Here is a 19,855-nt window from a genome sequence, read left to right as displayed (position 1 = left end):
TTTTTTTCCTTCCACTCCTACAGAAATTGGATTTCACCCATAAAAAGCAAGTATGATATGATAATAAAAAAATAAAAAAAATCATTTTTAGCCTTTTTCCCAATTAAGGATGATATGAAAAAAATATCGTTTTAATATATATATATATATATATATATATATATTATTTATGAAAAATATTTACAAAAATATATAGGCTTTATTATTTAAAAAATAAATATATAAATATACATCATTTTATTAATTAAATATTAAAAATGGTCTTGAATTATTAAAAAACTAATTCACAAAAGGTTTATTTGATTAAAAGTGACATTGAAAATGCAAATTCGTAAAAATGATAATTATATTTTAAAAGTATGAAATAAAACTTCTTTGGAACAAAAATATCCTTCAACAATCTCATCCCTTATAGTACATATTTCTTTCACAAAATTGTTCCAAAAATTTCAATAGCTTTTGAATTGGACTAGTTATGCGCTGGAATAGGCCCAGATTTGATGGCCCAATAAAATCTCAGCCCAAGATCAACGCCTTCACATTTATGGGCCTTACCAAACAAAATCAAATGGAGAAACCCTGTCAAATCAAAAGCATTCCATTATCTTCATTCAGAGCTGCAAAGCCTGAGAAGAAGCAAAATCAACACGCACCAGCACCAGTCAGATATACATATAAATATAGAGAAATCCCACTTCAGAGGTACTCGAATACAATGTATATGATGTATATAAGCGTTGAAATTTGCTTGGAAATATGGGTTTTGATCTCGCACACAAGGAGTTTGATGAAACGCCTGAAGGACTGTAAACGCGGGGAAGGCGCATTTGTATTTTTTTGCTCATTTCCTACTTCAACTTCATCTCAAATTTTGATGAAAAAGTGTGACTTTTTTTGTGAAGATAAAGCTCAATGCATATGTTTGAAAGTTTGAAGTAGGTGTGTGCATTTTGAATGATTGTGAGATTTGTAATGAAGTGAAGTTATGGTTTTGCAGAGATGTTGGTTTAGCTGTAAGGGAAGAAGGGAAGAAAAGGAAGAAATGGGCTACTGTTGTAATAATTCTTTCCCAGCTAGCTCTCATGTTCTTTTAACCGACTTATCTCAGAGATGGAAGTGCCCCAAGCTCCAAAATCTGGTATGCATGTTTGTGTGTGTTTTTACTTGCTTAGAAAACTGCTTGCTGCTTTAGTCTCATGAACTTTATTTCTGTGCTTTTTTATTTTGTTTTATTATTTGAACTGGAAAAATGTGTTTGTATTCTCTATGGTTATTTATGATCTGCCTATGCGAACCCATGATAAAAAAGTTTATGCCTAAAGGCAGAAAGATGAGTGCAGGGTTTGATTGTGGCATTCCAACAAGGGATCTCTTGTGGGGTCCTCCCAGAATTCTGCTATAGGATAAACAGAGAGAATCTCTTCTGTTTTCTATAAAGAATTGCAATGGAATGCCACAATAGGTAGGGTCATGCTTCCTTGGCTATTTTTGGTTCCCAAATGCTTTCTTTATTTCAACAAGCCTTTTTAAAGCTTGCTCTGTGCTCTTGGTTCTTTGGGGCAGGGCTTTTTGAGTTAAAATAATTGAACACATCAAAATTTACAAACGTTCAATCAATATTAGAGTAGGAAAAAAATTTACATATCAAAATTTTTTTCAATTCTTGTCTTTGATTTTGTTTTTATGGAATTTAAAGAACAAAAAAGAAAAAGTTTACTTTTTGTTTGTGAAAAAGTTTTTCATGATTGAAAAAAATTACATAAAGAAAATAAAATTGTGAATAAAAAACTTTATAAATAAGAATCTTTGTGTGAATCTTTGTCCTTTGAATAAAAAAAGGCTATAAGAAAAACTTGTTAATTTGAATATAAAAAAATCACTTTCCAATAAAATTGCCTTCTTGGGAAAAGAAAATTATAAGTGCCATAAAAGTAAGAGTCATTAACCCCTTGAAGTAAAAGTTTTCTTTGATTTTTGTCCTTGATCTTTCATGGAATTTAAAGAATAGAAAAAAAGTTTACTTTTGATCGGTGAAAAAGTTTTCTTGCTGGGAAAAAACGCATAAAAAATGTTGAATAAAAAACTCAGAAAAGCAAGAATCTTTTTGTGAATCTTTTCTTCTTGAATAAAAAGGCAACAAACATAAATTGTTTATTTCAATAAATAAAAAATTGTCACTTTTCAATAAAGTAGTCTTCTTGGAAAAAGAAAATTATGAGTGTCATAAAAGTAAAGAGTCATTAACTTATGAAGTAAATAATTTAAAGAAAGAATTATCTTATAAGAAAAATGCTAGTCCCAATAAAAATAAGAAAATCAAGAAAGTGGTTTGGAGTGATTCAAAGTCAAGTAAGGGTAAATCATCAAATTTAGGTGAGAATAAAAATAATCAAAGTGACTATCTAACTATTGTTGCGTCTACTACATCTTTTAGTAGTTTTGACTTATGTTTTGAACAGATAGTAGTGTTGAACAATGATAGGTGTTTTTGCCTCTTAAGGCTAGTCTAGGGATTTCAATTGAAGTTTGACTATTGTTAGCTACTCACAAGAAATTTTGATGAAATCCCTTCACAGATGTGGTATTGCTTGCTCTCTTCAAGTTTGCATTCCTTATGGCTTGGGTTGGATTGGAGAACAGTGACTTAGATTGCATTGAAACTCGAATCTTTTTTGTGAAATTGACCATTCACATTGTTTTGACTATGCAAATGCCTTAGACTGTATAGAATGATTTTATTTTTATAAATAGAGATCAAAGGAAGATTGGGGCATGAGTGGGCCCCAGAACCTGTGTTGTGAAAATTGTAAAATATGCATTCTATCATATGATGTATCAAACAGCTCCATGTTTGGGCTAACAACTTAAAATGCATTATTCATTTATTTAAACCTTTAAGGGACCTCTTAAGCTTTCTTTATATATTTATTTTCTAGATTATTGAGTTTTTTAGTGCTATAATTCTCTATTTCACAACATCTGAAAATTTTCTAGCTATGAAGCTCCAAAGCTGATTCTGTTTTTTATCTTCATCTCATGTATTTGTACATGTGAAAAGCACCTATTTGATATAAGTTTGAAGTGATTTGGCTACTACTGTCTGTGATTGCCTTGGGAACACAAACTTTCTCTATATTTATTAAAATGAAAAAGGAACTATTTCCATATTGTTCTTCTTCATAGTAAATTTCTCCCCTATTGAATTTAACATTCATGGCTTGTATATCATTTCTCTTTTTATTCTGTGTCAGCGGCACAAAGGACAGTTTCATGGATCACAAAAAGCTTCAAAAGTTCTTGCCTTCTATGGTCTGAAAGCCCCTCCATATAAACTTGTAGGTGAATCATTTTTTTTTTATTTATATTTTTTGTTAACAAGTTTCCCACTAACAATAAGATATGGATTGACCCTCATAAACTTATAACCGCTTTTGTTATTTTCTTAACAGAAATTTTTTATTATTATTGATTTTAGTTTTATATCTATGCTTACATCTGAAACAATGGCCGGTCTTTGTAAATTATAGCCCTTGCATAGCACCTGTATATCAGATTATTGAGACAGCTTTATAACTAGAAGGGCAAGTGTCATTCAAAGTGCATTTTTCTGAACATAATCCATCATGATTATGGGGACTTAATTGTATTCCTCAAGTGTTTGATTAATGGAAAATTTGAAATAGATCTTCATTATTAACATTTCATTTAGGTGGATGGCAAATGCAAATGACGTATCCTTAATTAAAATGGGTGTGGATCCACCACCAAGTGCGTTCCATGTAGGAGATCTTCTATTCTTAGACTGGTCCAATCTCCAATCAGATGATTATGAGTTTGCATTTTATCAGATTATGAACAGAGACAGATATTTATGACAGAAATTTCCATATGTTAATACATTTAGGGAATTGCCTACTTCCGATGTAACTCTCATAGAGAATTTCATGTCAAACTGATCAAGTCAGGTTTTAGTATAGTTCATATTTTTATGAAGGGCATTTGGGTGTTCAGATCACCAATATTCATGGCCTATTGACAGTAATCTATTGTATACTAGTTATGCACTTTAGTTATCCTTTTTGTCATCTTTTTGGAAAAAGGGTCCTATAAGTCCTGATCCTGATTGAGCTGTTTTTCTTTGTATTTGTAGGATGCTTTAGAACCACATATGAGTCGGAGGACACTGGAGATGCATTGGGGAGAGCATCACCGAGGTTATGTGGAAGGTTTGAACAAACAACTTGAGAAGGATGACGTACTATATGGCCACACTTTGGATGAGCTTGTCAAAGTAACATATAACAATGGGAACCCCTTACCTGAATTCAATAATGCTGCTCAGGTATGTCTATGGTTGGTGAAGGCTCACTAGCATTAAAATTTTGAATTGCCTGAATGAGCTTGCTTGCAGTGCCAGTGGTTTGGACAGTGGATTTCTCATGATTGATGGAATTGGCTAAAACATTTCTTGATTGTCGGTGTACTGGCTAGTTAAACTTGTTACCTAACAGTGTGCTTTGAGTTTTACTTCATTGAAAATTATTTTGATGTTATATCTAGGTTAGCATATCAGTAATGGGCTTCAACTGTTTGGCCTCTAGTGATGAAATGGTTTTTGGTTTCTTAAACTTATGTTTAAATGTATTGGTTGGAAGGGCAAACACATGCAAGGGGGAGAGGGTGGGTAGGGTTGGGGGGTTGGTTTGTGTCCATTTTTTGTTTTGATTATCTATCCTATTGGGAGCTGTCTTGTAAAGTCAACTCATCTGGGTGGAGGTCATGGAGTTTGTCCTCCACAATGATCATTGCATGTGATTAATTCCATCCTTATGATGTCTGTGAAACATATATCACCAGATGTGAAATTACAATAGCTTCTCTACAGGAGAATGGGTTATTAGATCCATTAAGAAGGATAAAGCACTGCATTCGTCAAATTGTGTCTGGTTGAAAGGATCCCGGCATGGTGATGAGAGATGACAAAAGGACATCAGAATGTACCATTTCCAGCCTTAGAGCTGCATGTTGAATCTTTACATTACATTCTTTAGCTTGGTTTTTTGGGTTCTTTCATCCTTCTGAATGCTAGTTGAAGTTTTTTGAAAATTGGCATCAACTAGTTCTATAATCCATATGTTGGCATGTGGATTTTTCTCTAAGATCACTCACTATTATCTGTGTCAACTGTCAAGCCTATTCAATGGATAACTAAAGTGTAGCTTGGCCCTTCTGAAGCTAGATATAGCATACTCATTCTTTTTTTGTTTACCAAATAGCTAGTTAAATTTGCCACCTCTAGTGAAATTTTTTACTTGGTGATTTTGGTGGTGGTCAGTTTTTTCCACTTTCAAATTCAGAGAAAGGTGAAGGAATTGGTTTGTTTTCCCTTTATGCTCTCCATGTTGCAGCATGTCATTAGTTTCTAGTAGCAATAGTTTTAATCTTCTTCACTTATTAGCTAGCCAGTGATTCATTGCTGTAGAAGCTCCTTTTCGGAAGTTCCTAGCTTTCCAGTCAAAGCTCTAGAAACATCTCTTTTAGAGGAAATCAAATTGACGTGCTACGAGAATTTGAAACACATAATTCTTGGAAATATTTTCATTCCCAAGTATTGGTTTCTTTGCATGTTTTAAAACTGAAATCTAACTTGTGATGCCACTAATTGGTGTGAATTGTCTTCCATGATTTTTCTTTTTCCCCAGATATAACCTTTGTCACATGTGTCATTTTCTATTCTAATATAATTCCATGTTCCGTGGAAAACATGTTGGTAGGTTTTATCTTTGTATTTATTTGGTATGGAAATCTGAAAAACTTTGTCTTCCACAGCGTCTTAGTTATCTCATGGATCTAAGTTTGCAGGTTTGGAATCATGACTTCTTTTGGGAATCCATGCAACCAGGAGGTGGGGACATGCCTAGACTAGGTCTTCTTGAGCAGATTGAAAAGGATTTTGGTTCCTTCACTAATTTCAAGGAGAAGTTTTTAGAAGCAGCCCTCACATTATTTGGCTCTGGATGGGTTTGGCTCGTTTGTAAGACCTTACTTCATAGAATTTTATTCTTCATGTGACTGGAATAGTTAGTGCTTTAGATTTATATATAATTAATTTCTTTTTCTTAAGGAAAATTTATTGCAGGATGGGGCTATAAATTAAAGGGGTATTTGGGATAGCATTTAACTTCTATGCTTAGCATTAGAAGTAGAAGCAAAAGTAACAATTGAATTTTATGTTGGGGAAATGTATTTTGAAAATACCATAAGAATAACTATGATATTTTAAAAAAATTTAATTAAATAAAAATCTACTTCTTGCATCACGTTTAAGGAAAAATATGGGTCTCCCTGCTTCTCCGTAATGGTAGTAAATCACATTGGGAAGTGTGGAGCCCATGGTTGAGAGTTTTATCCAAACACTCTTAAAAGTTACGTTTGAGCTTCCAAGGTTACTTTTTGCATTTGAGAACATATCTTAAATAGGGCTTAAAAATCTCATGAATGTATTTGGTTTCTCAAATTGAAGTGGTAGGAGTAGGGACCGTAGTTTCTTAAATCATATACTTAATTTCACTCATCAAGGTTCCAGCCTGTGTATGTATTTTTCATAAAAAGAAAAAGAAAAAATTCCTAATTAAACCCAAAGTGTATGGAGAAGAATATTCTTATGTTGCTAAACCTTGGTTCTAGTTAAAGGTAGTCTGGTTAATTATTTTGTATTCTATTTTTACTCAACTATTCTCTATATATAGCAATATAAACTTTCTTTCTAGTTTTTGTTTTGTGGGGTGGGTGATGGAGAAAATAGAGATGTTGGGAATCAAGGCTACTAATTTGACCGAAAAACTCAAGTTATTAGGTAATAAACTAATAATGCATATTAAACCAACACCCTCCCTCACATGCAGCCTATTTCTGCATGTGGAGAAGCAAATGACATATGAAAAGATGGGGGGAATAAGATATGAAGACTTGAACTCAAGACCTCTATTTAATCAGAGTGGGAAGAAAAATATTGTCCTATTGCTAAATGCTTAGATGCTCTTCGGCTGTTCGTTATAGGATATTATGATATGCTTTGTGCTTGTTAGGTCTAAAATCAAATGTGTTTATATATATTGTTGGTCTATCATTTAACAGCTTAAATTTTAAGGAAATTTTGTTGTTTAATATGATATCAGAGCCTTATTTAATGTGGGAGTTTGAACCCAGATACAAGGCCAAAAAAGGCTACCTATGAGGCTGGTTTAGGCGTGTTATGGCAAAAGCCCAAGTATATAACTCTACATAGTATCAAAGCTCTAATTAATTGAAGGTGTCAGTTCAATCTACTGGTATGAGTCTGCACTTGAAGCCAGATGGTACATGTATAGAGCATAATATACATTATAAACCCAGATCTTTAAGGAAAATTGGTTGAATATTTGTGTTTCATTTTGATCAAACTCAACTAATAATTGCGCTTTTCTTCTCCTTGTTGTGAGTGCTCCAGTGAAGAGAAATGAGAGATGTCTTGCAGTGGTAAAAACATCCAACGCCATAAACCCAATTGTGTGGGACGACATTGTGAGTCAATCTACATATCCTTATTGATCTCCCATGTTTCAATTGTATGCACTTTTGTTTGATGATATCTTCTTTTGCAGCCCATCATCAGCTTGGACGTGTGGGAGGTATGTTCATCCCTCTCCCTCTCCCTCTCCCTCTCAACTCTCATTCATCTTCTTAGACAATAACCCACTAATTTTTCTCGTGTTTACCATCTTGCAGCATGCTTATTATCTGGATTACAAGGTATGCAACCATCACAACCATTTCTAAACTCTCCATCCTGAAAAGTTTCTCGTCTTGATCCTTGGAATTCTTGTAACCAGAACGACAAAGGGAAGTACGCGAATGTGTTCATGAACCACCTTGTGTCTTGGAATGCTGCAGCCGCGCGCATGGCCAGGGCTGAGGCCTTTGTGAACCTAGGCGAACCAAAAATCCCCATAGCCTAAAGCCTCTCTTCCTTTCTTTGCTTCTGCTCTACCATTCAGCTGTTGGTCTGATGACATCTAGGGAATTGTCTCTAATGATGTTAACCTGAGAGGTTGTCGGATTGAAACCAACCTGATGATTTTAGTATAAGAGGTTTTGAGTTCAAGCTAACCCGGCCATTGTTTTGGGTTTAGAGGAGTAATAGGATTAGGTTTTGCAGTGTACTTGTCTGCTTGTATGCAGCCTAACAATTGCTTATTTATGATGAAATATTAGTCAAACAGGCTCTGTTGTAAGCTGAATAATAAATTTGGCACATATAATTGACTTTCAAAAAAACTTTGAAAAAAAAAATCAAATAATAATTAATTAATACATGATAAGTTTCATTTGTTATAAACTCTGTATATATGTAGAATGAGTGTAAAAGAAAAGTTGCTTTTATAATTTGAAAATTTTTATGTATTAAGGTGTTAGTATGATATATTTATGTTTTGACCATTTTTAAAAATAGAAAAATACAAAATATTTTTCATATTTGAGTTCTCCAATAAAATTTTATTCTAAAAAATAATTAATTATTTTTTTTTTTTTTTTTTTTGTAAGAACCATTCTTAAAACTATTTTTGAAAATGTTGTCAAATAATCTTTAATTTTTTTTACATCATATTCTTAAATTTTGTTATTTAATTTTTAAATATATATATATATATAAACTAGTAGGAATTATGGTTTCGTATGCTCATATTTTCTTAAATTTATTTTTAAGTTAAAAGAATAAAAAATAGGTTTTATAGTGTTTTCTAAACATAATGAGGTTGACGAGATGTTCTTAAAAATATTTTTTAAAGAAAAATAAATAAATAACCTTGTTTAAATAAATACATTTTAATAAAATAAATAAATTTTAGTAAAATATGAATAATGATATTAAAATAATACAATTTTAGCATATCTTATAATATAAAATATGGATATTTAAAGATAGAATTGATTTTTTTTAATGAATAATAATAATATTAAAATAATAAAGGTTAATGGTATTTTATTTAAAATGAATCTAAAAACAAGAAAGATTTATTTTTAAAAATTTAAATAATTCAAGTTTTTCACTACATACATACAATACTTAATTAAAAAATAGATGGATTAATTTAATTCAATTTTGTAATTAATTGTGTTGATTTTTTTAATTCTAATTATTCTTATAAATTAGTATATTCATTGATAGTATCGTCTAATTTAATCTCATTTAATTTAGAATATGTTTGGCTAAAAAGAAAATTCACTAAAATATAATTATATGAAAAGAAAAAATAACATGACTCTATTATTTTATAATACTAACTAGGCCTATTGAGTTTCAAACTACTTCTAAAAATGACTAAACTTATTAATAAATTTAACATATTAACTTTTGTTTGATTTAAAGTTCATTTATTTATTAGAAATGTGTAAGAACAAATAATAAATCATTTTTAATAAGTTTTAGTTGCCCAATTTCTAGTAGTCGGTTAGTTTTTTTTTTTTTTTTGAGTTTCAAATTCTTTTTTAAAAATGAATAAACTTATTAACGAATCTAGTGTACTAAATTTTGCTTAATTTAAAGTTTATTTATCTAAAGAAAAATTGAAAAAAAATATAATTTTATGCGGAAGAGAACAACAAAGTCATTTTAATTGGTAGTTGAACTTAAAATTATTTTTAAAAAATTATGAAGTCTTATTTGATCTGGACTTTATTTGTTTAATAATTTAAAATATATATATAATTATAAGTAAAATAAAAAACTAAGTCTTTTGGATGACTTTTGGTATGTGAATTTTTAATATTAATTGGATTGATTTTGATTCCATACTTTTTAATATTAAATTTTAAATTATTTTTAGAAATTATTAAATTCTATGTATCAAGTTTCACTTCAACTGAAATTTTTTTGCATCATAAAAATATTTTAGAAAAATTAAATAAAATTTAGAAAAATATTTTCAATTCTAAAAAAAAAATCATATTTAAATATTTTTGGTATTAGTTGAGAAAAAGGAATAAAAAAATGCTTGCTTTATGTTGTTTTATAAATTATTTGTATGTTTCTCCATGTTTCCTTTTATTTTGAAAAACCGATAAAAAAAACTTTTACTTGTTCTCCTATTTCACTATTTCAATTTCTTTTTTAGAAACTGTTTCTTAAAAATAATTTTCAAATACAAATTTTAGAAAACATAAAACTATTTTAAAATCACACCTTCAAACAAGCCGATGATTTTCAAAATTGAGATATGAGAAAAGAAGTGGAGGAAGAGCCGGGCCGGGCCAAAAACTGAGCCCAACCCATGGTCCCAAAAGCCCAAGGACTCGGGTCCATTAACCGACTGTAAATCTGCCGCGATTTTCATTCGAAAATGGATTCTGTCACTCAGGTCGACTCTGTGGATCAAAAGGTAGAAGATGGTCAAATTCTTTGCCCAGAAAATTATTGCAAACTTGTAAGCGTAAATATTGAGATTCAAAGATGTTCTCTTTTTACTGTCTGAAATTCTCTCGGTTTCTGTTTCTCTCATGAGAAAAATTCAAAAAAAAAAAGAAAAAAAAAAAAGATGGTAAAGTAAAGGAAGTTGAATTTTGGGTGTCAGGCATTTCTGTTTTTATAATCCTAGGGGTGTGTTTGGGTAGGTGTTTGTGATGATATTTTTAGTGTTTAATGGTTGGTTTCTGTAGTTTTGATTTTGTTACGCTTATCTTGACTTCGTTATTCATGACATTGTGTATTTCAGCAAGTTTGTTTGATGAAAAACCCAGAAAATTGTTGTTGAAAAACATCAAAAATATTTTATTGAAAAATCCTGGAAATTTATGAAGAAGCTCAGAATTTTTCTTGCGAAAAACGGTGATGATTTTGAATTTGAAATCATCTCATTTATATATTTTATCCAAACAGTGGAATTTCAACTCATTAGATTTCAATTCTCATTCCCAAAAGTTTCCTGTTGGCTCCTGTTTGTTTGGATGGAAAATACTTACCTGAAAAAGGGAAATCTGACAAACAGTATTTCTTTCTGTTTTATTCGTCTTTGCATCTTGTTGGAGATACCATGCGAATTAGAGGTGATTGAACTGGGCAATATTCTTATACTTCTTCTGTCCTTTACTAGCAATGTTATGTCATTCCTTTATCTGTTCCATCAACTTTCTTCTAGATCTTGTTTGGATGATATTCAATTTACTACTAAAAGATTATACTTTTAGGTTTGTAATGTGATTCGGGTATTCATATACCAATTCTAAATCAAACAATCGTATTGTAATTAACTCATGGTTGGATTTGGGTTTAGGGATGTTTTCTAATCAGCATGTCTAAAAGTTTTGACGTAGGTTTCTACAAAATTCAGCCCTCCTATAGATGTGTGTAGGTTAGTTTATAGAGAAATTAAAGGCATTATATTAGACAATATAGAATTATAAGATACTATTGAAATTTGAATTGATGTAAATATTCTTGACCTTTGATACTAGAGTAAATAGTCAATCATGGAGATCTTTGGATATGATATTAAGCAATGCTGCTTTAAGGCTATGCATGGAGCAAAGATTTTTCTTGCCCATTAAATTGAGAAAATTCTTACAAGAAATTATTTTGGTTTAATTATAGCATGCATGATCCATGGTTTAACATAAGTGTATAATTTTGTTCTTTAATTTTGTCCATCCGACATCCTCCTGATTTTGTTTATTCCAAAGAATAATTTCCTTAATCAAATTGGATTTTAATGATTACATGAGGCCACACAAGCATGCATACAACCTTTTTTTCCCTTCTTTGGTGATGGTTCGGAGATGGATGAGCTCCCCCATATCATATACAGAGCTCAAATTGTATGGTCACATCATGAACACAAGAGCTATGAGCCAAGCATGATTATGGGCGTGCCATTGCATTTTAAACTGTCATTTAACTTATTTTGTTTTATCAATCAAAAAAGAAGTGTGGATAAACTAGCCGAGTTGTTTTTGGATAAAATGGTAAGGATTTGCACAAGTTCAATCGGGACTCGCAAACATTGTCTTTTTAATGTTTATTTAAGCCTCATTAATGCACTTGTCAAAACTTTACAAGTTCAGATTTGTTTTTATATGTTAAATTCATATTGATATTGTGATATATGAGTCATTTAAGGGTAGTAAAGCTTATTCTATTTTTCATTCGGTTTTCCCTAAAACTATATCTCTAGTTAATCCTAGAACCTTGCTTGCTGCTTTCATCTTTCCCATGACCTTGTAGCATCTTTAGAATGAAATCATATCATTCCTTCACAATGGTGCAACTGATCTTAATTGCACATAATGAAAGCATCTCAACCAATTGTTTTTGTCTTGTTCTCTATTGATGCTACTATCTGTTCTCCTAAATGCATTCATTTTTAATTTTACCCTTTATGGCCTTACTATTCATCTATATTAACATTCTCGTTGTTTAAGCTTATCTCATGGAGACTGTTTGTTAGATTAGGATCCATTCTAATGGGCGAACTATTGGAGTGATTTTGTAGACAGTTAAAATGGATTTCAAGTATTATTTTTCCTTGCCAATGCCATTGTCAGATCTGATTCAGAAGCTTTTGGCAAGGATGTTACTCTTATCTAGGGAAGTTTCTTGTTGATCTCATAGATTTCATCTGAAGCTGTCTATTCGAATTTTTTACTTCCTTTCCAGCACCCTCTTATTTTACTGATAATTACTCACTGCTTTCTTAATTCTATTTCTGGAATTTCTCTTTCTCAGGAACTGCCATTCTAGAACATCTTTTTGGTTATTGTACAGTTCCAGATCATTTTCAGGTCTAAAGCAAACCCAAAAAGTTTCTTTGTCCTCATCCTGCACTGAGAGGGCCTGATTCTCCATGCCTCATTAGTGTCCATCACTGAGTAACTTGATCTACTTGTCTGCCAAAAATGACTGAAATCTTCAGCCACACATCTTGCAGACAGCTTTCTCAAATGTTAATGGCAATACTCATCTTTCACAGTTCTGAATATATTTTAGCAGTTGCCATTCATGGGAAATCAAATGTAACTTGCAGAGACCTCTTGATCAGCAAACACTACCTGCTGGCATTAATTTGTTCACTGCTGGAGTACTTGCTTGAAATTTTCTTGTTTCCTGGGTTGAAGGAATTCTGGTGGATAAGCAACTTGGGCCTTGTGATGGTTGTCATCGGAGAAATCATACGGAAAATAGCAATTCTGACAGCCAGTCAAGCCTTCACTCACATGATCAGGATTCATCGTGACGAGCAACACAAATTGGTTACTTATGGAGTATATAGATTTGTCCGTCACCCAGGATACTGTGGTTTTCTCATCTGGTCAGTTGGAACTCAGATAATGCTCTGCAATCCCATATCCACAATTGCGTTTGCGGTGGTTGTTTGGAAGTTCTTTGCCGACCGGATACCATATGAAGAACATTTCTTGAGGCAGTTCTTTGGGTCACAGTATGTGGAATATGCTAGGCATGTGCCTTCTGGGGTGCCGTTTATAAAGTGAAGCTATAGCAGACTTGTTATTGGGGTTGACTTGGTTTTCATATTAATTCCTCTTTGTCATCAACAACACTAAATGCTGTTTCCGTGAAAGTTACTGATGAAGCAATCACTGAATTAAGCTCAAGCTGTTGATAGTTTTAAGTTGCAAGAATCATCTTCTTGACTGTAAATTTTCATTTGGTCTGCTCAAACGGAGATTTCTCTATTGAAAAGTAATATTAATCCAGTAAACATATCTCTTACGGCTTTCTGATCAGTTTTTTAAGTGCAATGCGGCCTTGTGAATTGATCAAACTCAAGTTTGGTCCTTTCTCATCCAATTCAAAGAAACTGAAGGGAGAGCAATGGATAATGTGTGGTAAGTTATTGATGGATTAAGCTTATTTATTCTACATAAGAATTTTCTGTGTTATAGAATGATGTTTATGGCTCCATGATAAGGTTAATGTGTTCAAAGCCTTGTTAGGCCAAGCTAATACTATAATATAAAGTGATTTAGGTTATAGAAATAGATTATAATCTTAAGGAATACACTCAAACACTGCTGGACAAGGGGCAAATGATTTTTAACTGTTGAAAACACCACAATCTCGTCTGATCTCACCATTGCTTCCTGTCTTAACACCAATTTCACCCAACTTGATCATGGCTCTAACAAAGTGACGGAAAAAAACTTGTTGATTTTCGGCCATTGAATTCACATAACCCTGAGTAGTTGGGTCCAAAGCCAATATCTGATCGCTTGATAGCAAGCCGAGGCCCTTTTGAAGATTAGTGTAGTAGGCATTGTCAAATGCCTGTGGTGTACTCACATCATTGGGCAGAACGATATTTCGATCAAATGTCTTCTCTGGACATGATTCTTAAGCATTTGGGCATAGTCCTTGTCCATGGTAGGATCTATGTCAAATGTCTTGTTGAAGCTGTAGATTCTTGACATGAACTGGTCACAGTGTGAGAAACCTATGGTGTGGCCTCCGGATAAGGCCACCATGTCTAGGACAGACAGCCCTTTGGACTTGAAGAGAGATATCAGTTCAGAGACTGTTTGAGTCGGTTCTGGAATGTTTCCAGCCACTCTTGAAGCCTTGGATACAAGCCCATCCCTTCTCCCTTTTAGCACTTCCCACCTTGGGGCTCCTACCTGAGAAATTGAAACAAGTTAATGTTCTTAAACCCCTCAAAAACAGTATCATATGTTGTACAGAACCCAGTTAAACAGAATGAAATTTGGAGTCTTGACTAAATTGAACTCAATGGATGATCCAATTAGGCTGCTGGGTGCCATAGACTCGAGATTAGATCAGGCTGCATCATGATTTAGAGTTATTGACGTTCAGGATACCTCTGGACTGCCCTACCATCCATCCAATAGGATAACAAATAACAGCAAAAATGTTTACCAAGTTAAGCAGGTCTCTGGTGGCAATTGCCATGACATCGGTGCAAGATACTATGCCAGGGCACTGCAACTCCAAAGCCCTCTTGGCTCTGAAGAATACTTCATAACCGTCTCCAGGTAGTGATAGGTTTATTTCAGCATCCCTCTCTGCCTTGTTTGTCTTGCTTGATGCTATCAACACTGATGCATCGCAGCCCTTCAAAAAAAATCATCAAACAAAGAGTAGATAGTTGTCATTTAACAGGTTCAGGTTTCCTGATAACTAGAAACAGTGATACCATGTCTGCATATGCATTCATTTACATTATACTGATACTATTTTCCGGGAATATCGCATATATAGATAGAGTTGTACTGCAATCTTTGAAGCAGATATGAACTCGATGCTTCTGTATGATTAGTATTAAAGTCCTAGGCGAAATCCTTCTGTGTGAAAACTATCATGATTAGGTTATGTTTTCTATGTAATACAGGTATGCCCAACCACTTAAAACTATTAGAGAGAGAGCCATTGATGTTTAAAATCTCCAAACCAGAAGAGTTGGAGGAACAGAACCAACCTCAACAAAGCAGTCATGGAAGAAGATGCGGAGAGCTCCACCAGCTGTAGAAAAAGCTTCTGTAAGCTTCTGAGAGACCACATTGTGGATGATCCTCTCCACATTAGGGCAACTCTTTTCATAGAAATCATAGCTGAGACCTGATGCATTATATGCAGTTGCAGTATATGGGACAAGACCCCACTGCAAGAATAGGAAGTAGAGAGCAAAGAGAAGGGAAAATGAGACCTTGGCCATGGAAAAGTGAAGAATGAGTAATAGTAAATGAGCCGCTCCTCACCATATCTCCTTTTATAAGCATTTTAAGGAATTGTCCACACATGAACTCAAGTGTTCTTAGCAGTTGATGTGAAGGTCAGAAACTAATACAGGGAAGGCAAAGGCAGCAAGTAAAGCCAATTGTAGTATCTTTGGTTTGATCTTTGAAGGAAAGGAGAGTGATAAAGTCTTGTTGGGAACATGGGGCAAGTGCTAATTAGCCTTTATTCTCACCACCTAATACACCCAGATTTGTTTATCATTAAGAAAGTGAGGTCATTGTCCTCCTAATCTTTGCTTTTATGCATTCTTTTTTAGACAGTTAAGCTTATAAGCCAAGTGCTTGATTGTCCTTAATCAATGTATGGCGTAATGAAGCATTTGATTAGGTTTATTATCAAGTTGGGCTTTGAAATATGAAGTTGGATTAACCCGGGTTGCGGGATTTCTTAACTCTAGTGTTGGTGTTTAAGAGGAAAACCCTTGATTAATAAGGATGATTAAGATTGGAATGTGATTCTTGGGGTATTAATGGTAGGTTTAAGAAGGCAAAAGAGAGTGTAATGATATGATTATATAGTGTGCTTGGTGAAAAGGGTAATGGCCAACATGTTGAAAACACCAAAAGTAGTGAAAAAGGGAATGAGCGAGCAACATGCTTCAAACTCCAAAGTGGAGATTGCTTTTGTGAGCATGTGAAGGAGGCTCTCACGGGGGATTATTTAAATCTATTCCCATGTCAGCTTCGTTTTATTATTTTTAAATTATTTTTCAAAATTTAAAAATCTTTAATTATATTACAAAATAAATAAAATTTATAAATAAATAATATTATAAATTATTTTACGAGGGATAAATCGTATTTTTTATTGCTAGAATTTCATTGAAGAACAAATTAATGGGAACATTTCACGATTCTTTCATTCTTGGTTTATCTTTCTTCTTTGTTTCCTTTCTTTTCATGTTTTTTAAAAGCAATTTTCATTATTTTTGTTTTCATATCTTTAGAGACTTTTTTTTCCCTTAATAGAGATGGGACCCAAAAATGCATGCATGCATTTCCATTCCATAAGATGTTTTTCCATATCTTATAAATCATATAGGGCTCTTTTTGGAAAGAAAAATAAATGGATTAATCAAAATAATGGGTGTAGTTGCTTTCAGTATCAATGCATGATTTGAGTTACTTATAAAAATACATTTTACTCGTTAAAGAATAAGAGTTTATTTGAAAATGATTTTTATAAGAATAGAAGTGATTAAAAGCATACAAGCTCATCTTCTAAAAATGATGACATATTTATAGTACGTTTGATAGTGATTCTAGAAAGCGTTTTAGTACTTTTAATACTTAAAGGATAAAAAATTTCTAGTATTAAAAATGTTAGAAATACTTCCTAAAATCATTGTCAAACGCATTTGTACTTGATTAGAAGAAATACACAAGCTTTTCTAACAAAAATTACAAAAAAAACCTTTCTTCTTTCTTGTCTCATGAACACCCATTATGTTTCTAATTTGTTTTATTTTTTTTTTTTCTCATCTCATAATCCACTTACTATTCTCTTATCTCTCAAATAACTTGTTTTCATTCTTATTCAACATGGTCATTTGAAGTGCACTTCCTCCAAAAACATCATCTTCCCATTCTTTTTTCATTATATTGATTTCACTATTTCTTTATAATACATTTATTTTTTTTCCATTTTATATAAGTTCGCAATCATAATGATAATTTAAACGATATTATAGTTAAGTTTTATTTAAAAAGAACTTAATCGAGGTTAAATTTTCCTTTCATCTATAGAGAATTTGATTATAATGACATGAACTATATTGTTATTAAGTTATAATTTAAAAGAACTTAAACGAGATCAAGTTTCCATTTTTTCTACAAAGCTTGGTTAAAATATCTATCTATTTGTTATTATCTTCAAAACCCATAAAACCCCAATTATAAACAACCCTAATAAAAAACAAAAACACCAACAAAAAAACCAAACAAAAATCTTCAACAAAAAAATAACTATAAAAAATCCTAACAAAAAAATAATTATAGAAACCCTAACAAAAAAACATCATAGAAGTTTAAAAGAAATTGAAGAAAGCCAAAAACAAAAACCCAGAACAGAACAAAACAAAACAAAACAAATGGGATAAAACCCTAATAAAATTTTAATAAAATACAACACCTAAAAACCTTAATAGAAACAACTACAAATCCTAACAAAAACATAAATACAAAAAATCTCAACTAAAAATAACCACAAAAATCTCTAATAAAAGACAATAGAAAAAACCTAGACAAAAAGCTATGGCAAAAAACCAAATAAAAAATAACTGAAAAAAAATTTGCAACAAAAAACTTGAACAAAATATATAAAAAGAAAGATGGAGAACGTAATGATCTTGAAGAAAAAAATAAAAATGTTGATCTTTATCCCTCTATAGACATCAAAAAAAATTTAGTGAATTAAAATATCACTAAATTGGTCTTAAAAAATGTGGCTTCCCAATTCAACAAAATTTTAGGGTTCAAGTAAATGTCACACACATTTAATATTTGGCATATATTCAAAAGGTGATGTGTGATGAAATTTGAAAGATTACAAAATTTAGTTTTACAATAAAATTAAATCTTTCAATTGTAGTCGAAAGAGAATTAAAATAAATAAATAAATCTTCTCTCGTTGAACAATTTTTAAAGGAAACAAATCTTCCAATTGAAGTCAAAAGAGAAATAAAAATAAATGTTCTCCTGTTAACAAATTTTCTTAATGAAAGTTATTAAAATCAAGGAACCAAATTCTTTGAATTAACCAACTAAATCTTAGGGATTCTAAATTTAGACTTCAGATCAACAAAATGATTCCACACAAAAAAAGAGGTTTCACAAAAGCTTTGTACAAGTTCAAGAAATCGTAGAAGAACTACACACATGTTATTTGCCTTTCAACAAAGTCATTCGGGAATAAGCTACTCTAGGCCCTTGATTGACTTTGAGGAAAAAAAAAAACACTCTCATTGTCTGGTTTCGGATTGTGATCAAAACTAAAAAATTAGAGAGAAAATATTCTTTTCTAAAGAATATTAGCACTAAAATTGTACCCCACAATTATTAATTTTAATACATTTTTGTTTCACATATTTTTCTATTGTTTTGCTTATATTGTAGAACTTCACAAAATTTGTGTATACAAATTTCTAATACGCCTAGTGGAATATCTCTGTCTCTCATCTTTTTCACTAAGAAATTGATCACTCCTAAGATGATTACATTTAAAGAGACTCAAGCTACACATGTCAACAAGGGTGATGGCAAGATAGTCATTACTCAATCAACACACAGCACATGTATGGGCCCTATGACTCGTAACAAGGCAAAATCGACTACTACACCTTCAACAAAGCTAGCAAGCGAGCACACTCGTTTACTAAAATCAGCATGGACATGCAAATAGTTACAAATTACTCATCACTTTAGCCTCTTTGGGGGCTAAAGGCCAAAGTCCTCATGGTTAGGAAAAATACCTTTCAATACTAAGGGACTTTGGGGATGAACCCCCTTACTCTGTTGCCAATGCCAACTCCAACACAACTCACACTTTCAATCACCAATTGGGATGTCGAAAGAGGTTAACTCTTCTAACCGTTCCAACTCTTTTACTTCTTCCTTTGCAATGACTATGTCGATAATGACAATGGGCACTACATTCATAGAAGAACAATTAGCTGAGATGACTCATGTTATTGCCAAACTCACCAAGACCATTGAGGAAGAAAGATCTACAAATAGTATCCCTCATGAATAAGCATTGTTTAAAAACTAGATTGGGCCCGCCAGTCTGACCATCACCTAACAGCTTTTTCGGTTTGGTCCGATGGAATGAACCATTCTAGGGTTGAACTGCCATTAACCGATTGACATGGCGATCAGACCGCTGAATCGAATGAACAGGCCAATTTTGCGTGAACTGATCAACATATTTTTTGACCAAAATTCCCTCTTTTTCCAACCCAAATTTGGGGCTTCCCACACAACCCACCAATGCTTACCTCTTTTTCTAGGCTAAATTTCCTACAGCACAACCCACTAAATCTCTTGCCTTATGTTG

At 32.3% G+C, this 19,855-nt stretch overlaps 2 protein-coding genes and 1 pseudogene across 3 annotated transcripts; 2 read left to right on the top strand and 1 right to left on the bottom strand.

Annotated features, from left to right (window-relative positions):
- The first annotated feature begins 591 nt into the window (after positions 1–591).
- On the top strand, positions 592–8,260 carry LOC117923365 (superoxide dismutase [Fe] 3, chloroplastic-like). Of its 2 annotated transcripts, XM_034841622.1 has the most exons (9): positions 592–702; positions 998–1,138; positions 3,252–3,335; positions 4,151–4,342; positions 5,863–6,034; positions 7,490–7,563; positions 7,644–7,670; positions 7,768–7,791; positions 7,872–8,260. In XM_034841622.1, the coding sequence occupies exons 2-9, from the start codon at positions 1,043–1,045 to the stop codon at positions 7,995–7,997; spliced, it is 795 nt and encodes a 264-aa protein (XP_034697513.1). In that variant the 5' UTR covers positions 592–702; positions 998–1,042; the 3' UTR covers positions 7,998–8,260. The 2 variants fall into 2 exon arrangements, with proteins under 2 accessions (XP_034697513.1, XP_034697514.1); XM_034841623.1 differs by lacking the exon at positions 3,252–3,335.
- Positions 8,261–10,387: 2,127 nt separating this feature from the next.
- LOC117924108 (protein-S-isoprenylcysteine O-methyltransferase A-like) lies at positions 10,388–13,769 on the top strand. Its single transcript, XM_034842669.1, has 2 exons — positions 10,388–10,463; positions 12,758–13,769. Exon 2 carries the CDS (start codon positions 12,928–12,930, stop codon positions 13,519–13,521), a length of 594 nt encoding a protein of 197 aa, XP_034698560.1. The 5' UTR covers positions 10,388–10,463; positions 12,758–12,927; the 3' UTR covers positions 13,522–13,769.
- A 288-nt stretch (positions 13,770–14,057) lies between these two features.
- On the bottom strand, positions 14,058–15,719 carry LOC117923890 (annotated as a pseudogene).
- Positions 15,720–19,855: the final 4,136 nt, after the last annotated feature.

Source organism: Vitis riparia, chromosome 10 (genome assembly GCF_004353265.1).
Source record: "Vitis riparia cultivar Riparia Gloire de Montpellier isolate 1030 chromosome 10, EGFV_Vit.rip_1.0, whole genome shotgun sequence".
Taxonomy (NCBI): domain Eukaryota; kingdom Viridiplantae; phylum Streptophyta; class Magnoliopsida; order Vitales; family Vitaceae; genus Vitis; species Vitis riparia.
The sequence above is the reverse complement of the archived record's forward strand: the minus strand, read 5'-3'. Positions and strand labels throughout refer to the sequence as shown.